At 44.6% G+C, this 19,197-nt stretch overlaps 1 protein-coding gene across 1 annotated transcript in view; it reads right to left on the bottom strand.

The window, feature by feature from the left end:
- Positions 1-8,102: 8,102 nt before the first annotated feature.
- FAM217A (family with sequence similarity 217 member A) overlaps positions 8,103-19,197 on the bottom strand; it is a 101,657-nt gene continuing 90,562 nt past the window's right edge. Inside the window, exon 4 of the mRNA XM_086966855.1 lies at positions 8,103-9,090. Within this exon, the coding sequence (XP_086822981.1) occupies positions 8,103-9,090 (988 nt within the window). The remainder of the gene's footprint in view (positions 9,091-19,197) is intronic.

Below are 19,197 nucleotides of genomic sequence, written 5' to 3'. Positions count from 1 at the left end.
CAAGGATACCATCTGCTGTTTGGGGAGTCACCACCGGCAGGTCCGTCTCCGAGAGTTCGTGCCCGCTGCTGGAGCCAGGGCTGGGAGCACTGACCTTCGACTGCTCCGATGCACTACTGGAGGGGCTGGCGTCTCCCTGGCTGATGGCCGCCACTGCCTGCACCGCCTTGGCTCGCTCCTGCTGCCATCCCGATGGGGAGCCAGATCGTCGTGTCGGCGTCGTTTCCGGGGAGCGTCTCCTGGGTGGGGTCTGCGTCGGGGGATCCGCGCCCGGCTCCCCCTTAGTATCCAGCCAGCTCCAAGCCTCCTGTGGCGTTAGGAAAAAGTGTGTGCGCTCCCCAGCAATCACCCGCAGCCGCGCCGGGAACAGCATAGCGTAGGGCATCTGCAGCGATCTCAGTTTCCGCTTGACCGCCAGGAAGGAGGCCCGCTGTTTCTGCACGTCTCTAGTGAAGTCCGGGAAGACCATGACCCTGCTGTTGTCGATTCTCAGGTCCGGGAGGTCTCTCACCCTCCTCAGGATATGGTCCCTGTCCCTAAAGTGTAGGAGACGCAGTACAATCGGAGGCGGCGGCCCCCCTGGCTTGGGGGGGCGCGCAGGGACTCTGTGCGCCCGTTCAATGGCAAAGAACGGGGAAAGTCCTTCTGGGGCCACCTCAGTCCGCAGCCAGCCCTCCAGGTAGGAGACCGCATCCTGCCCCTCCACTTTTTCAGGGACCCCTACGAGGCGGAGGTTATTGCGCCGAGAGCGCCCTTCACTGTCCTCAGCTCTGATCTCTAGCACTCGTACCCTCTGCGCCATCTCTGCCAGTGATGTCTTTAGCTCAGTCACGTCCCCAGGCAGACTTTTCAGGGTTACCTCCGAGGTCGCCACTCGCTCCTTTAGCTTCCTATGGTCGTCCTTCAGCAGGGTCAGGTCCGATCCGATGGCATCCATGCGCTTTTCGAGAGCTTCCCGCGATGCTACGATCGCCTGCATGAGGTCCCCTAGAGAAGGATCCCGCGGACGGGTCGAGCTCCCCTCTCCAAGCCCGGCGGGTCATCTTCCACGAGGTGGCCTGGGTCATCCAGCTTCAGGGCCTCAAAGCCCTTCTTCCTGCCTCCCCGCAGCATTCTGCTGGGCAGCTAGCCTTGTGTGCCCCTGTGGTGGTCGCTAGTGATACAGGGCACTTCTGCCCTCCTTGCCAGGTCCGCCGTAACCTCTCGCCCCTTTCGCGCCTCCGGGCCCCCATCAGGCGGGGCTCCGGATCATTGAGCAGTTCGGTGATCAGGCCCCGCAGCACCAGGGCTGCCGGGCACCAGTGCACCCCGTCTAGTCACTTGACGAGGTCTCTCCCTTCGGGGTGCACCAGACTGATTTTGCGCCTGCTAGCGTCAGCCCCAAGGTGGTTCCCGGTGCGTGGGCCCCTCTGGCCCGGGAGCCGCACTTTCCCGCCTACAACGATTCAGAAAAGGGGGTGGTGATGAACAGAGTGTCTGAATTAAGCAGACCACTCTTACCCAGTCCAAAGATCAGGGCTTGATCCATCACCATTATTTATCTCACTGCCCCATCCCAGCTCAGAACCTGGCTATATGCAAATCAGTCTGTCCCTGGCCCAGTGCATCATGGGAACAGGGCAGACTAAACTACCAAGCCAATTCTTCACCAGAAAGGAGACACGCTACCGGGGACCGGTTTCTGGCATTTCAGCCGTCTTCGGCCCGGCTTGCTTGAATCCTGATGGAGCAGTGAGAAAGGGACTCATGTCTGAGTATACCCTGCCACACCTATAGTGGCCAAAAACGATTCAGAAAAGGGGGTGGTGATGAACAGAGTGTCTGAATTAAGCAGACCACTCTTACCCAGTCCAAAGATCAGGGCTTCATCCATCACCATTATTTATCTCACTGCCCCATCCCAGCTCAGAACCTGGCTATATGCAAATCAGTCTGTCCCTGGCCCAGTGCATCATGGGAACAGGGCAGACTAAACTACCAAGCCAATTCTTCACCAGAAAGGAGACAAGCTACCGGGGACCGGTTTCTGGCATTTCAGCCGTCTTCGGCCCGGCTTGCTTGAATCCTGATGGAGCAGTGAGAAAGGGACTCATGTCTGAGTATACCCTGCCACACCTATAGTGGCCAAAAACGATTCAGAAAAGGGGGTGGTGATGAACAGAGTGTCTGAATTAAGCAGACCACTCTTACCCAGTCTAAAGATCAGGGCTTGATCCATCACTGTTATTTATCTCACTGCCCCATCCCAGCTCAGAACCTGGCTATATGCAAATCAGTCTGTCCCTGGCCCAGTGCATCATGGGAACAGGGCAGACTAAACTACCAAGCCAATTCTTCACCAGAAAGGAGACAAGCTACCGGGGACCGGTTTCTGGCATTTCAGCCGTCTTCGGCCCGGCTTCCTTGAATCCTGATGGAGCAGTGAGAAAGGGACTCATGTCTGAGTATACCCTGCCACACCTATAGTGGCCAAAAACGATTCAGAAAAGGGGGTGGTGATGAACAGAGTGTCTGAATTAAGCAGACCACTCTTACCCAGTCCAAAGATCAGGGCTTGATCCATCACCGTTATTTATCTCACTGCCCCATCCCAGCTCAGAACCTGGCTATATGCAAATCAGTCTGTCCCTGGCCCAGTGCATCATGGGAACAGGGCAGACTAAACTACCAAGCCAATTCTTCACCAGAAAGGAGACAAGCTACCGGGGACCGGTTTCTGGCATTTCAGCCGTCTTCGGCCCGGCTTGCTTGAATCCTGATGGAGCAGTGAGAAAGGGACTCATGTCTGAGTATACCCTGCCACACCTATAGTGGCCAAAAACGATTCAGAAAAGGGGGTGGTGATGAACAGAGTGTCTGAATTAAGCAGACCACTCTTACCCAGTCCAAAGATCAGGGCTTGATCCATCACCGTTATTTATCTCACTGCCCCATCCCAGCTCAGAACCTGGCTATATGCAAATCAGTCTGTCCCTGGCCCAGTGCATCATGGGAACAGGGCAGACTAAACTACCAAGCCAATTCTTCACCAGAAAGGAGACAAGCTACCGGGGACCGGTTTCTGGCATTTCAGCCGTCTTCGGCCCGGCTTGCTTGAATCCTGATGGAGCAGTGAGAAAGAGACTCATGTCTGAGTATACCCTGCCACACCTATAGTGGCCAAAAACGATTCAGAAAAGGGGGTGGTGATGAACAGAGTGTCTGAATTAAGCAGACCACTCTTACCCAGTCCAAAGATCAGGGCTTGATCCATCACCGTTATTTATCTCACTGCCCCATTGCAGCTCAGAACCTGGCTATATGCAAATCAGTCTGTCCCTGGCCCAGTGCATCATGGGAACAGGGCAGACTAAACTACCAAGCCAATTCTTCACCAGAAAGGAGACAAGCTACCGGGGACCGGTTTCTTGCATTTCAGCCGTCTTCGGCCCGGCTTGCTTGAATCCTGATGGAGCAGTGAGAAAGGGACTCATGTCTGAGTATACCCTGCCACACCTATAGTGGCCAAAAACGATTCAGAAAAGGGGGTGGTGATGAACAGAGTGTCTGAATTAAGCAGACCACTCCAACCCAGTCCAAAGATCAGGGCTTGATCCATCACCGTTATTTATCTCACTGCCCCATCCCAGCTCAGAACCTGGCTATATGCAAATCAGTCTGTCCCTGGCCCAGTGCATCATGGGAACAGGGCAGACTAAACTACCAAGCCAATTCTTCACCAGAAAGGAGACAAGCTACCGGGGACCGGTTTCTGGCATTTCAGCCGTCTTCGGCCCGGCTTGCTTGAATCCTGATGGAGCAGTGAGAAAGGGACTCATGTCTGAGTATACCCTGCCACACCTATAGTGGCCAAAAACGATTCAGAAAAGGGGGTGGTGATGAACAGAGTGTCTGAATTAAGCAGACCACTCTTACCCAGTCCAAAGATCAGGGCTTGATCCATCACCGTTATTTATCTCACTGCCCCATCCCAGCTCAGAACCTGGCTATATGCAAATCAGTCTGTCCCTGGCCCAGTGCATCATGGGAACAGGGCAGACTAAACTACCAAGCCAATTCTTCACCAGAAAGGAGACAAGCTACCGGGGACCGGTTTCTGGCATTTCAGCCGTCTTCGGCCCGGCTTGCTTGAATCCTGATGGAGCAGTGAGAAAGGGACTCATGTCTGAGTATACCCTGCCACACCTATAGTGGCCAAAAACGATTCAGAAAAGGGGGTGGTGATGAACAGAGTGTCTGAATTAAGCAGACCACTCTTACCCAGTCCAAAGATCAGGGCTTGATCCATCACCGTTATTTATCTCACTGCCCCTTCCCAGCTCAGAACCTGGCTATATGCAAATCAGTCTGTCCCTGGCCCAGTGCAACATGGGAACAGGGCAGACTAAACTACCAAGCCAATTCTTCACCAGAAAGGAGACAAGCTACCGGGGACCGGTTTCTGGCATTTCAGCCGTCTTCGGCCCGGCTTGCTTGAATCCTGATGGAGCAGTGAGAAAGGGACTCATGTCTGAGTATACCCTGCCACACCTATAGTGGCCAAAAACGATTCAGAAAAGGGGGTGGTGATGAACAGAGTGTCTGAATTAAGCAGACCACTCTTCCCGCCTACAGGCCTCTCAATAGCGGGTGGCCGGTACCTCCGCCTCCACTCGCCCCACCATCCGTGTCCGCTCGGCGCTAGCCTGCCGGCTGTGTGGGCACCGCACTTCCCCGAGCAGGGGGGCCACCAGACTATCCCCGCGTCAGGAGGGTGGGCACAGCACTCCACAAGGCCCCAGGGACTCCGCAATCGGCAATCCAGGTGGACATCAGTATTCGGACGGCGCCATCTTAAGGTCAGGCAGGCCGGCCGTCTCTCGCCCTCCAGTCCCGTGTAATCTGTGGCGCCCGCTGCTGCTTCTAACCTCCGATGGGTGCAAGGAGCCTCCCCTGACAAATGGCCAAGTACCACCGTGTCCCAGGGCTCCTTATCTCTGCCAGGGCTCCGTCGCCAGGCGTTTCAGGCCAGGACGGCGGCCGCCAGTTTGGGCGCTCGCTTCCCCGGGTGCCTCGTTCTCCGCCAAAAGTTCAGTGGGGGCTCATACAGGGGCCCCCAGACCTCTGGATTCCTCCTACTCGCCCCGGTACTCTCCTGGGCACTTCTGTGGGCTCGGGGTCCGAGTCGGGACGCAGGATATGTGGTGGTGTGAGGCGGGCCTCGGAGGAGCTCCGGAGTCCCGCTTCCACCTACATCGGCGCCTTAGCCACGCCCCCATCCCAAATAGGCTCTATCACGGAGAAATGCTTTTATTTCTCCTTTCTCTTCTGAGCACTGTACAGCACACATACAAAGTGAGGAAAGTTGTAAAGTTTGTCTAAGCATAGTATTTTGTATTGGAAGAGTATACTTCCAGTACAAAACCTATGCTGGACTCACACAGACACCCTTGCACTATGGTGCAAAGTTGTGTGCGTGGCGCATGCCTGATTGAGTGCCAGTGCTAGGAAGAGGAGAGGGGGTGCCATATTTCTGTAAATATGGCCCTCTCCTGCTCTTTCCTTCTCACGCAACACAGCACAGCATTTTTGGCTGCACACAGCGTGATAATTTAGTAAATCTGGCCCTGAATTTACTATTGCTTTGGCACTGGCGATTACAGTTTCCAGATCCGGGTCGTTAAAAATATAAAATAAATTAATTCCACAATAGGTAATCTAGCAGACTAAGATAGGAATTGCACTTTAATGACCTCAATCACCATAAAATGGTGACAAAAATCTAAATAAGCAAAAATGCCTGACTCCAATTTGGCGACAGTGCCTTTCCCTATGCACTTGTCTCAGTAGATGCCTGACTTTAAAATGGTGGCCAGAGGAGGCATTGCTAGTTGCACCTTGGGCCGATAGGTGGCACTGCAAATCAAATCGAAGGAAAACTCAGTCCTCCGCCTCTCTTTGTCGCTCGCTGGTATGTTTAGTGGCTTGGCGCATACAGAAGATAGCGCACTTACCCCCACCATGGAACGGCCAGCCTCTGCATTCAGTGCATATAGCCAACCAATTTCAAGGCGAATCTCCCACCTCCCGATTCCTGTATGCGAAAACCTGATTCCACGTCAGGCTTCTGCAGACATGGACGGATCTTGTGTGACTCAGAGTATCCACTGCCAGTAACCTGCTCCTGCAGGACAGGGCACAACATTTTTGTCATACTCCCTCTGCCTGCCATTGCGCTTTCTCCGTGCTCCTGACCAGTAAGATAACATTTTAAAAAATTCATTTAGTCCCAGTACATGATAATAGACCGGATTCAGGCCTCAATAGAAGAAATCCATTCTCCAGATCATTAAAAAAAAACTTCTACTTTCCACTTCTAAAATGCTAGCATGCATGTCAGTGACACCAATGAGGAAGACAGGCATGAGAGATGGAAAGCTGACAGTCCCAAAATAGTCATCCTGGACTAAGTTTGCATGGAAATCAACATGGAAGATGCCCAGAAAGCAGCCATTAACAGACTAAAAGAAACAAATCCAATTCCTGTCTCAATGGGCCGAAAAGACATGCGCAGCCTAGAGGTAGCATTAAACAAACAAGCATTAGTAAAGCCAATATGGCTTGCCTTTGGGACCTATTGGCTTTGCTAAAGCCTTATTGCGATGGTGTACAGCATCAGCTAGATGCTGTGCAGCATACCTAAAAGGAAAAAGAAAACAAAAAGAAGGTGCTATGATGTGGCTGCGTCATTTTGTAGGGAAACCCATGCTGAAGACATTTGCATGTGTCATTTTGCATGCATACCTACAAAATGACATAGGCGCCATGTTTTTTTTAATTTACCAGCCTGAAATGGATTGGTATATTGACAATAAAAATAAAAGAAAAGGTTTTTTTCAAGGGAAAAGGACCTTAAAAAAGGCTGTTTGGAGGGTAACAGAGGAGCTGGTTTGAGAGTTACATGGGAGTGGGGGAAGAAGTAGATGGGCGAAAAAGCACCAGGGAGCACTGAAAAGTTGAACGTTTAGTGAGGGAAAATTACGATGAGAGAGAAACTGAAACATGAGGGAGAAGGTACCACAGACCATGGGGGTGAGTATTTAATGGAGGAGAAGCGCACAAGGGGGAGAGTTGGAATACACATGCATTCTAGGTAGTGCTTAAGGAAAAAGAAAAAAGTCGTTCACTGAATGTGAGCAGTGTAAGAATAGAAGCCAGCCAATCAGAGAGAGGGTAATGAGGCCATGTTCCAGGGCAGGGGCAAACACAAGATGGACAAGCTAGGAAAAGGAAAGTCATCGAATAAGAAGCAAGCAAATGATAGTGACAATAAAGCCAACCAATGGTAAGCAATGAACAGACTGTAAGCCGCTTTAACCTCTTGATAAACCCACAACAGGTATTTTACAAACAGTGGGCTTGCACTATCTGGTAGGCTCGATGTAAAAAGCACTTCCATGCATCCGGCCTAAAACCCTAGGTGAGTACGGTCAACAATTGACAAAGTAAGAAACTTGGAAGTATTGTTTAATGTGAATCACTTCTTTGGTCCAAAAGTAAACACCAGGAAATGCTATTCATTTTCTGTAGGTGAAATATTGCATAAAACTCACTACAACTTTAATTGCTTTGTCATTGTATATTTTGTTTTCAGAAAACACAAAAGCCAAACTTTTATTCATTTACCTACCAAATTTGCAAGAGCATCTTGGCTATTGGCCAAAAGCTTCCTAAAATGTTTTCATCACAGTGATCAATCTTTTAGCAAAATAATCTAGAGCACACGTTTTATGAAGTTCATGGACTTATTGAGAAGGTCCATCTACCTGTATATTTCAGTGATCTTTTGTAATGTAGTTCTTGAGCAGTGCTTTTTATTGTGTTCTACAAACCCATACAAGTGGAATCCTTAATTGTGACTGAATGTATCTTAGACAAGACATTTGGCAGTGACACTAGATTTGTGGTTGTTTTGCTTTATTAATACTAAATTTCTTCTGTTTGTTAAAAACCATGTGAGTACAAGAATGTCATCAAAACATACTTAAAAGTCAAACACAATATTTTGCATATTGATGATTCGAAGAACTATAGAATGCTCTTGCTTACATTGGTGACTATTTTCAAGTCGCTTGAGCAGATGGTGGGCACATGCTTGAGGGTGCATGACTTGAAGGCAGCTGTAGCACCAAGTGATTCAACTCTGAAAGCCAATGGGGTTTGGAAATTCTATTGGTAGCGCCTTGTGTCCTGTAACGCGCTGTTGATAACACTCTACCGCATGCTGTTCTAGAACTCCATTTTGAATTGCAACAAGAACATTTGGAGCATTTACTTTTGCATTTGCAGTGGCAGGTGCTTTTAGGTTTTAGTTGTTTAGTACGATCAGCAATAGTTGTTGGAAGACATTTTGGTTCATCGCACTTTGACTGTTTCGGCTTGTTAAAGGCTCTATGGGTACTAGACCAAGGTTGCCCAGAGCAGCTTAGATGTGCCTGAGAAATCTTGCACCTTTCTTTGTGTATGGTCAGGTGCTGCATTTTCTCCATATGAAGTAGACGAGCAACCAGCGGCCTTACAGTAATTTCAAGGGAAGGGTCAACACCATTCTTCCAGGCCACACAGTTTGGGGATGCCAACTCCTGCAGTTCCATAGTATTTAGGGGTGGTGGTAGAACATCTGCATATGTGAAACATTGAGCTTCAGACGTCGAGCAAGATTCTTCAACATGGTCAATAACTTCAGGACTTAGAGTGGTGTCTAAACGTTTGCTGTAGCTAAGCAAGACTTCATCAGGCTTCTCGTTATCCGAGAGGCCACTTTCATCCGATAAAGAGCTTTCAGTCATGGTCATTTTCTGGTTCCAGACTGAGCTCAAAAGTGCTTGTTGGTCGCTGCACTCGATAGCTGGGCCTGAGTGAAGGGTGTTTTTTTCATTTTTATTCTTGCTGTGTGTGGATTCAAATGACCACTGGAATTGAGATGGCATTCTTGCCCGCTCTGGGCTGACACTTCGTTGCTGCCACATAGGAACAGCGGAAAAGGCTGGATTTCGCATGTAGATTTTTAGACTTGCTGCATAGTTAGCTTCCATGTGACTGTTGAAAGGCCTGATTGGAGAATAAAAATACATTTATAAAGCTTAGCTTGCAAAGAACCAAGATCAAAACATTCTCATTACCAATTTTTTTTACAGTGCGGTTTTGTTCAACCACATATTAGCTGATTTAATTCAGTAAACAACAGTAACTTTCAAAACATTTGTTGTGTTCTCCTTTTAAGCATCAAAAATGTGCATTATCACAGTAACAACTAAATACCAGGCCTAAACTTACTTGAGGTCAGTGCACATGCGTTGCATTTTTTATTTTTCATTAAATGTTAAGTTTTCATGTTTTAGTCGACGTTTCCGGATTGTTCTTTGAGGGATGTGGCTCATGTGTCACCATAGTGACTGAATATATTTTCTTTCACTATGGTGAACGTGCAGCTAGTATTTCTACGCCTTTTCTAGTAGCAAACATTTATTGTTAGGTTAACAAACACCATTACAATACAAATCCCAATATGATTCAGAGTAACACCATAACCATCATAAAACTGGGGCAAGAGCGATTTGTAAAGAAACTAGAAGTGTGTTAGTCACAGTTCGCATAAAAACCATGAAGGTTAATTGTATTCATTGTTTTAATTCACATTCTGCATGCAGGCTTCATGATTAAGTGCATTTGGCAAACATAGTGTATATACATTTTGCGACTCCTCTTGCCCGTACTATATTATAAATGCTTTTGGACTTGCTAATTACTTTGGCGCCATTTGATTAATCTTCACAACATTTTCCAAAAAAGTGCACTCCTTATTCTAGTTGAGCATGGAAAGTTTTGGTGATCTGTCAAGCAGGACCCGAGAATAAGGGGAAGGGGACAAAATAAGTATGTTTCCCATGTTAATTCCCATAGAGATTTTAGACACGACTACAGCCCGAACTGCTGAACTGAATTACACCAAATTTGGCAGAAAGGTAGGTTTTGGATCAGAAAGCTGCCTTTTTGTTATTTGGTGTAAATTCGTTCAGTAGTTTTTGAGATATTAAAGGAATAAGACGTTTGTAGATCTCGGCGGAGCCTAAGCACAGATCTCATGGTGAGATCTGATTGACTGGCAGCCATCATGGGACCTATATACATGATAGCACCCCACTAAAATGCATTGCAGTGAATGGCAGGTTTTGAGGGTCACAAAAAGAATGTGTAAAGGGTGATAACTGATTTTAGTTATCATTTGTTGATGGTACCATACTAATTTTAGGAATTATGGTGTGCTCTAAAGTGATTTCATCCTGTGAAAAAGTCTTCTCCTCGGATTTCATGAATCATGATTGAGAGAAAACTGTTTTCTCATGATTTTCCCATGGAGTTTATGGAAGGCACTCCAGAAGCTAAAAAGAGAGCATACTTTCTGTAAATTAAAACTCTCTTTTTCAGCTATATGACAATGTAGTCTGACATTTTCAGTAAAACATGTAATGCCAACAGGAGCAGCCTGTCAGTTAATTCTCTTGTGTTCTACTAGAGCCTCCCAGAGTGTTCTGAAGACCAAGAGTGCTAACGGTCTTACTTATGACAAAAGTATAGTACCCCTGAACCCATCTTGATTGAATCAAACTAGTAAAACATAAAACATTTCATTTAGAAAGTAACACAATTAGGATGTTCATTTTGTGATAGAAATTATGGTTAGTGCTGTAAAACGAAAAATGATGACACATTTTAAGTGAGTTCTTAAATATATTCCTCTTCTATTTCAATAATCTGACATGCAGACTGGAACATGCACTTTTAACACCAGCAGCAGACGGCTAGTTAATTCCCGGTTATCAGCAGCTTTTCTACACTGCTTGGATGAGCAACTAGAATGCTAATATTCTGAATCTATGCCAAAATGTGGCACATCTGAACGCCATCTTGATGGAATCTAAGTGGTAAAGTGAAAGCATTTTCTAATGACGATACTGCAGTACATGATGAAATTAGGAAGCTTCATAATAAATAAGTCTCCCAAGATGGCCACCAGAGAAAAAGGAGCCAAAATGTAGCACAAGTATCACCCAAGTGTAGCCCAATGACAGAAGTGTGAAAAATACTTAATTGGGTTTTTTTGTTGCCATTTTATATGTTGCAGACTTGACCCAAAGGTATTGGAGTGCTTTACATGAGCATCAGTTACATTACGCAAAGACACATTCATTTTGGTTTAGGCATGGGGAGATTAAGTGATTTTCCCCAGAATCAGAGGATGTCACGCTGACGCCGAAACTCGAACCTGGTTCCCCAGTCGCAAAGTCTGCAGCTCTGGCCGTAATGCCACATCCTCTTCCCTATGTATAGCATATAAACAAGTGATCAACTGGGTAAATAAACATAAAGATAGCAAATAATTTAAAAGTGCGTTGCCGCTGCTTGAGAACTCAGAAAATATGTCCTCATCTTTCTAGAGGAAATGCTTTAGATATTAAAGTTTTGATCATATCAAGATAACATTAGGCGTGCCACAGTTTTGTAATAAATATACAATTTTAGCAATCTAGTTATTCATTAGAATACTGTAGTGAGGCAGAGGTCACAGACTCGGATCATTGAGGGCAGGGAGTAGGGTGCAGAGGCAATAAGTTGACCAGCTGGGCAGGAGTGAGGGGCAATGGCAACACAAACGACCATGGAGGGCAGGGGAAAAGGGGGCAGGGGCAACAAACCAACCGTGCAGGATAGGCAAGAGAGGCTGGCGGAAGTACAGCCATACATGCTTACAGACCCAATTCAGGAAAGAGATTCCCAATGTTTTTAAGCCTAAAAACAGCTTCATTTTATCTGAATCCTGCCTAAAAATCTCTTTTTCAAAGTAAGCCAATAGGGAAAATCAATTTTCAAGGTTTTCTTTCAAAATCTACCACTTCTCAAGGTCAAAATGTTGGCAAGTGTGGTAAATTGGATCATGGAGGGCATCAGGAATGGGGTAGGGACATTGGCTTGATAACAGAGGGCAGGAGGGAGATGGGCAGAGGCCGCTTGGTGACCAAGCAGACCTTACAGGTGTCGGGGGCAGGCGTGGTCCGTGCAGATGAGAGGGGCGGAGTGGGGCAGGGTGGGGGATATTCAACAGACGACGACGAGGGAAAATTAATTATTTATTTAATTTTCCCTTGGCATTGTCTGTACAATGCCCACCCACCCCGCCCCACCGTTCTTACCTGCACGGGACGCTCCCGGTCAGGGGTTGCAGCAGCACAACACAGTACATAGGGCAAGCGGGATGGCAGTGCAGCACAACGAACCATGCAAAGCAATAGGGAGGGAACAGGGCCATGCACATGGTCAATAGAGGGCAGAGAGGAAAGAGGCATGGGCAGCAAGCTGACAGTACTGGACAGACGAGAGGGACAGTTGCAGCATAACCGACCACGAAGGGCAGGCGGGAGAGGGCAGGGACACAACAATGGACCAGACAAGGCAGGTGAGAGGGGATAATGGTCAGCAAACAGGGCAGGGGGCAGGGGGCATCAGGGCTGGGCAGGAGCAGCAAGCTGACAATGGAGGGCAGGCGGGATAGGCAATGGAAGCACAACACAACATGAAGGGTGTTAAAGTCTAAGCCCATTTACACAATTTCTTCAGAGGGGTCGGGTCTTGTAGAAGAGTGAGTAGTGAAAGGGAAAAATCACGAATTTGCATCTCAATACGGTGCAACCAATGTGGCCACGCATAAATCCACCCAACTCTTTTATCTGAGTCTATTAGGTTTTAATTATAAGTTTGGGAACAAATTAATATATCAAACTCAGCATAATCGTATAAAAGTACTGCCATAACAATGAGAAACCTAACTTAATCATTTGGGTCAAGCCCCTGTAGGCGTACCTGGTATACATTCAAAATATCGAGTTTTTAATATCGATTAGCATTAATATCGATTGAAAAATATAGAATGGACACAATATCGACTGGACAGAATATAGACTACAAAAATATCGAATAGGATAGCATTAATATCGAATCAAAATTATAGAATGGACATAATATTTATTTATTTATTTATTTATTTTTGTAATTTATTAAGCGCGGCGAATACCCGTGGGCGTCTCGGCGCTAAATGATTCGGTTATTTCCCTAGTGGCTCATAGAAAATGTCTTAAATTACTGATCAAACAACAAGGTTTTTAGTAGTTTTCGGAACTGCAGAAGTGAAGGAGACGTCTTAATGCAGTGTGGCAAGGTATTCCATAACTTAGATGCCGCAACTAGAAAGCGACGATCTCCCCAAGAAACTGTCTTGGATCGAGGGACCACTAGTAGGTTTGAAGTGGTCGATCGGAGCAGTCTGGTTGGTTTATAAGGTGTCAACTGTTCCTTAAAAAAGTGGGGAGCCTGATCATGCAGTGCTTTATACACTATGCATAAAGATTTAAATTTTATTCGGTTGCGGATCGTTAGCCAGTGATATTTCTTGATGGTGTCAGAAATTGGAGAGAATTTGGGTGTTCCCGAAAGAAGCCGTGCTGCTGCATTCTGCAATGACTGAAGCTTATTTATTATCCTGGCTTGGGCGTTTAGAAATAGCCCATTACAGTAATCAAGAGATGTTAAAACCAGGGAGCTGATCAGGGTTTTTGCGGCAGTATCAGGAAGAAATGGAAGAATTTTCCTGATCAATTTTAATTTATGATGGGCTGTTGCCGCTACCTTATTCGCGTGTGCCATAAAATTTAGGTCCACATCGAATGTTACTCCCAGGTTCCTAACCTTAAGTGCTGGCCTAGGCGGCTCTCCCATGGCTGTTGGCCACCAGGTTGACGACCAATCAGGTCGAAGGGGTCCAAAAATAAGCACCTCCGTCTTATCGGAGTTTAGCTTAAGGCAATTAGATGCCATCCAGTCACTGATTGCAAGCATTCCGTGTTGAAATCGGTCTGCCACCTCTGGTCCATTGTCTTTAATGGCCAACACGAGTTGGGTATCATCAGCGTAGGAGGTTACGCTCATCCCATATGCTTTGATGACATTAGCAAGGTCCGACACATAGATATTGAATAGTGTCGGACTTAGGGATGAACCTTGAGGAACCCCACATGGTAGTGACAGTTTGGAGGATTGATATGGGCCCAGAGTGACTGCCTGTGATCTGTCGGCTAGGAAGGATGCAATCAGGTTACTTGCTGAAAGATGAATGCCCATCTTTTCGACACGGTCGACAAGAGTCTTATGGTCGACCGTGTCGAAGGCCGCCGATAGGTTTAACAGAACTAGGACTGCTGTCCCACCTTGATCTCGAATTGTCCTGATATCGTCCGCAGCCTTGATTAAGGCGGTTTCAGTGCCATGGTGTCTTTGAAAGCCAAATTGTGATTCGTCCAGTAGGTGGTGTGTCTCCAGGAACTCAACCAGCTGTTGGTTCATGGCCTTTTCAATCACTTTGGCTAGGAATGGTAGGCTCGCAATAGGTCTGTAGTTCTTTGGATCTGTCTTGTCCAAGCTTGCTTTCTTCAGCAGAGGCTTCACGATCGTATTCTTTAAGGAATCAGGAAAGATTCCAGAGCCTAGTATAGAGTTACAGATTAAGGTGATAACCGGGATAAGTGTGTCCATCACAGGTGGAAGAACTGAAAAGGGGCACGGATCCAATATTGATCCGGTCTTGATAGAAGATACTATGTTTTTAGTTTGGTCTATAGTCAGCGGTTTAAAACTAGCCAGATCTTTGTCAGGTGCCAGATTGGGGGAGGCTGAGTTTATAGGGTTTGAGGAAAAAGCCTGATAGATATCGTTAACTTTGGAGAAAAAGAATTTAGCCAGTGTGTCACAAAAGGATTGAGAAGCAGGCGGAGTGAGATCAGGTGCATTACCTGACAATGTTCTCGTGATGTCGTACAATTGCCTACTTGAATTTTTGGCTTTGTCGATTTCTTCCGAGAAAAAAGTTTTTTTTGCTTCCGTAATCATCACTTTGTATACAGAGAGTGACTCTTTGTATTTCGCCTTCTCCTCTGGGGCGTAATTTCTCTGCCACTGCCTTTCCCTGCTTCTGTTAAGCTGTTTTTGTCTCCTTAGCTCCTCGGTATACATGGAGCTGAAGGGGTGATTCTATTCTTAGAGACTTTTTTTATTGGTACTAAGGTGTTAGTGGCGTGTCTTAGCCAGTCATGAAATTGTTGAGTGGCGATGTTAGGGTCGGAGGAAAGCAATGGACAAGTACTGTCCAGTAAGGTAGTTAGTTCAGTCTGGTTTATATTTTTCCAGATTTTGAAAGTGGTTGGCTTCGGCGTGGTGGCCTTTATCTTTGAGGTTTCAGTTAATATCAGTTTACTAAATATCACATAATGATCCGTCCAGGGCATAGGCAGAATGTTAAGTATCTGTAGGCCCTCCACATTTGAGAAGATGCCATTGAGAATGTGTCCGGCTTGATGGGTCGGGGACGTAATCATTTGTCTAAGCCTCAACGTGTCCAGGTCCATGATAAGGGCCTGTGTATCCTTGTCCTCCTCCAGATCCAGATGAAAGTTCATATCCCCCAGAACTGAGAAAGATTCCTCCATAACTAGTGATTCTATTATTTTACTAAGGTTATTTATAAAGGGCGTCCTGGTTCCAGGAGGTTGATATAAGAGTAGTCCCTTAAAACTATAAAGGGCAGTGAACAAAATGCTGAACTGTAGCGCTTCGCATGTTGTAGCTGGAATAGATGTAATTTTTATAGGAAACCTTTCTCTGGCAATGATTGCCAGTCCCCCCCCTCGTTTCTGTATCCTGTCCTGTCGGTAAATTTTATAACCTTGTGGCACAGCAATAACCAGGTCTGGATCGGATACGTCATCCAGCCATGTCTCGGTAACAAATAAAACATCTAAGTTGTTGTCTATAATAAGATCCGCTATTTCCTGTCTATGCTTGCATACTGATCGCGCGTTCATCAGAGCCATAAGAAATCCGGTTTCTGTAATGGCAGATAATGATTTAGGTTGGATTTTGTGATTGTTTATAAAAAGCCGGGTGTTGCAGTTGGTACATTTAATAAAAGTATTATATGTAAGGCTTCTTGGATCATGAACCATGCATCGGGGGTTGAGAGGAGCGCTCAGCTCTAGTAGGGAGGATCGGGGGTAGGATATCCTGCAATCTGATGATACCTGGCCAGGGGTCGTGGCCCTAGGCCCTAGGCCCAGGCTCAGCGCGGACGGGCGCAGACGGGCTTGCCTTTGGCGCGCCGCCGGTGCGCCAGCTGCGCCCGCCCGCTGCGCGGACGAGGTGACATACTGTATTTATACGTAAGTGTGTCTCCCCTCTGTCCTTTGCCCACTGGTCTCCGAGCGCCAAGAAACCAATTGGTGTATGTGCATGGTACTAAATACCTTTAACATAACATAACATAACATAACAAGTCTTGTGAGTTCAGAGGAGGGTGGGAGGCGTCCAACAACTTGAACGCGACCCGTTCCTCACAGCAAGATGGCGCATGATGTGGGTGAAAACCCGGTGTCAGCCCGAAAATCGGCTGCACCGTGCCTGATGAGTGTTCGTTTCGGCTTCAGCGCGATGCTAATCTCGCGCTGAAGTCATGAGCAGTGCAGGTTAAAAAAATGCTATCAAGATATTTACAGTTTTAAAATATCAGAGGTAATATCGAATGGACATAATATAGACAACAAAAATATAGAATGGACAGAATATAGACAACAAAAATATAGAATGGACAGAGTGTAGACTACAAAAATATAGAATGGACAGAATATAGACTACAAAAATATCGAATTTGAGGTAAGTAAGTTATTAGAAATTTTTTAAGTGTTTTTTATGTTAGTATATGTTTGAAAAGTGTATATTTATTTTATTATTTATACTAATTAATTTATTTTATGGTATTTAATTTGTGCGTAATATAATTCTGTAGCGGGTTGTGAGTTCATAGGGGAATAGGGTGGGAAGTAATTTAATAATAATTAAATATGTTATTTAGTTATTGGTATTTATTTTGAATTAATGGTTAATTAATTATTAATTGTTAATTAATTAAAATATAATTGGTAATTAATTTTAATTAATTGATTAATTGATAATTATGTTAATTTTAGTAATTTATTTTCTGTAGCAGGTTGTGGGTTTATAGGGGACTAGGGTGGAAAGTAATTTATTATAATTAATTAAATATGTAAATCTATTTATTGGTATTTATTTTGAATTAATTGTTAATTATTAATTGGTAATTAAAATATAATTGGTAAATTATTTTAATTAATTGATTAATTGATAAATATGTTAATTTTAGTAATTTATTTTCTGTAGCAGGTTGTGGATTTATAGGGAAATATGATTGGAAGTAATTTCATTATAATTAATTAAATATGTTAATTTATTTATTGGTATTTATTTTGAATTAATTGGTAATTATTATTAATTGTTAATTAATGATTATTTGTTAATAATTAAAATATAATTGGTAATTAATTTTAATTAATTGATTAATTGATAAATATGTTAATTTTAGTAATTTATTTTCTGTAGCGGTTTGTGGGTTTATAGGGGAATAGGGTGGGAAGTTCATTAATTATAAATAATTAAATATGTTAATGTATTTATTTGTATTTATTTTGAATTAATTGTTAATTATTAATTGTTAATTAATTACAATATTTTGGGTAAATAATTTTAATGAATTTATTAATTGATAATTATGTTAATTTTAATATTTTATTTTCTCTAGTGGGTTGTGGGTTTATAGGGGAATAGGGAGGGAAGTAATTTAATTGTAAGTAATTACATTTTTTAAATCTTTTTTTTAATCTTATTTTTAATTATCTTTTAATCGTTAATTAATTTATTGTTAAATGGTAAATAATTTGTATTAGTAGGTAATTATTTTTAATAATTAATTTAATTTCTTTAATGAAGAACTTCTTCCATTAGCCCTTCCATAAAGGATCACCAAAATGCAATTCAGTATGATATCCATTCTGGAGCACCCGCTTCTCCCACCAGCCCATATGCAAATTAGTATAGCTGGGGGCAAAGCAAGTGCCTATTGGTACACCTCTGTTGTGATGAAACAGTTCCTTGGTAAAAAGAAAATAGTTACATTTGCGGGTCATGGACAATAACATTCTGGGGTAGGCCCACAGTTTTAATAGTCTGGTGCTCAGGGGGTGTTCCATTGCCCTTGGCCCATTTTCATGATTTATACTTGTGTGGTTACATCTAAGGTCATCATTGCGTATTCTTTTTCCCAGGGGATGCCGAAAACGTTCTTCAAAAAGTACCCAAATGTCTTTCATATGCAAAGGTAAATTTATCACAAAATCCCTTAGGAAGTGGTCTATATACTTTGATGTATTTTCAAAAGAGGTTTTACTATGTCCATATGAATTTTTGGTATCAGGTAAAAAATAAATGGTGTGCTTGTATATTCAGGAGCTTATTTACTAGAGGCCAGAGCATCACTTTTTTGGAGACTCCGGTGACACAGTCTCATACCTATGAGACAATGCGAATCCACTCTGCGTAGCTTTGCATGGCCCCATAGCTATGGAGTAAGGTATGGCATTGCAAAGCACACTGTTGCCTTACTCTGCGTCAAGGAGGCATTCCATGGACATTGCGAAGGGTTTTCGTATGCAACACCCATGTATTTAGACTCTGCCCCAGATTTACAAAATCACGTTAACCTAGGGCAGGGCCAAAACCTTACACCTCCCCAGTGCAGGCGTAACACGGAGAAGTGTTCTCATTTCTCTTCTTTTTTCCTTTTTCTCCTGCCTCCATGGTGCAGGGGTGCCTACGTTGGCACTCAGCATCAAATTGTGTGCCACTGCAGGGAGAAAGGACAGGAATGGACCATATTTCATAAATATGTTGCATTCCTGCCCTTTCACATTGGTGTAGTGCAGCGCAGCAAGAAGATTTGTGGCGCTGCCCTTCTCCAATTCCTCGTAAATGAGGCCCTCAATGCATAGCAATTAACATTTGTCATAACTCAAAAGCCCTTGATCACACCATTCTGATAACTCAACATTGTACTGCACCCTTGTCCAAATTCCTAATCACACATTAATCTGTTTAGATAATTTATCCATCACTTTTGATTCTCTTTCTGTTGATATATAACTAAATGTTAATTTGTATATATATATATAGATCAAGGTTACTAGTTAACAGAAACGCGTCATGCCT

Source organism: Lissotriton vulgaris, chromosome 4_1, assembly GCF_964263255.1.
Source record: "Lissotriton vulgaris chromosome 4_1, aLisVul1.2, whole genome shotgun sequence".
NCBI lineage: Eukaryota > Metazoa > Chordata > Amphibia > Caudata > Salamandridae > Lissotriton > Lissotriton vulgaris.
Note: the sequence above shows the minus strand (reverse complement) of the source record. Positions and strands in the feature narration are given on the sequence as shown.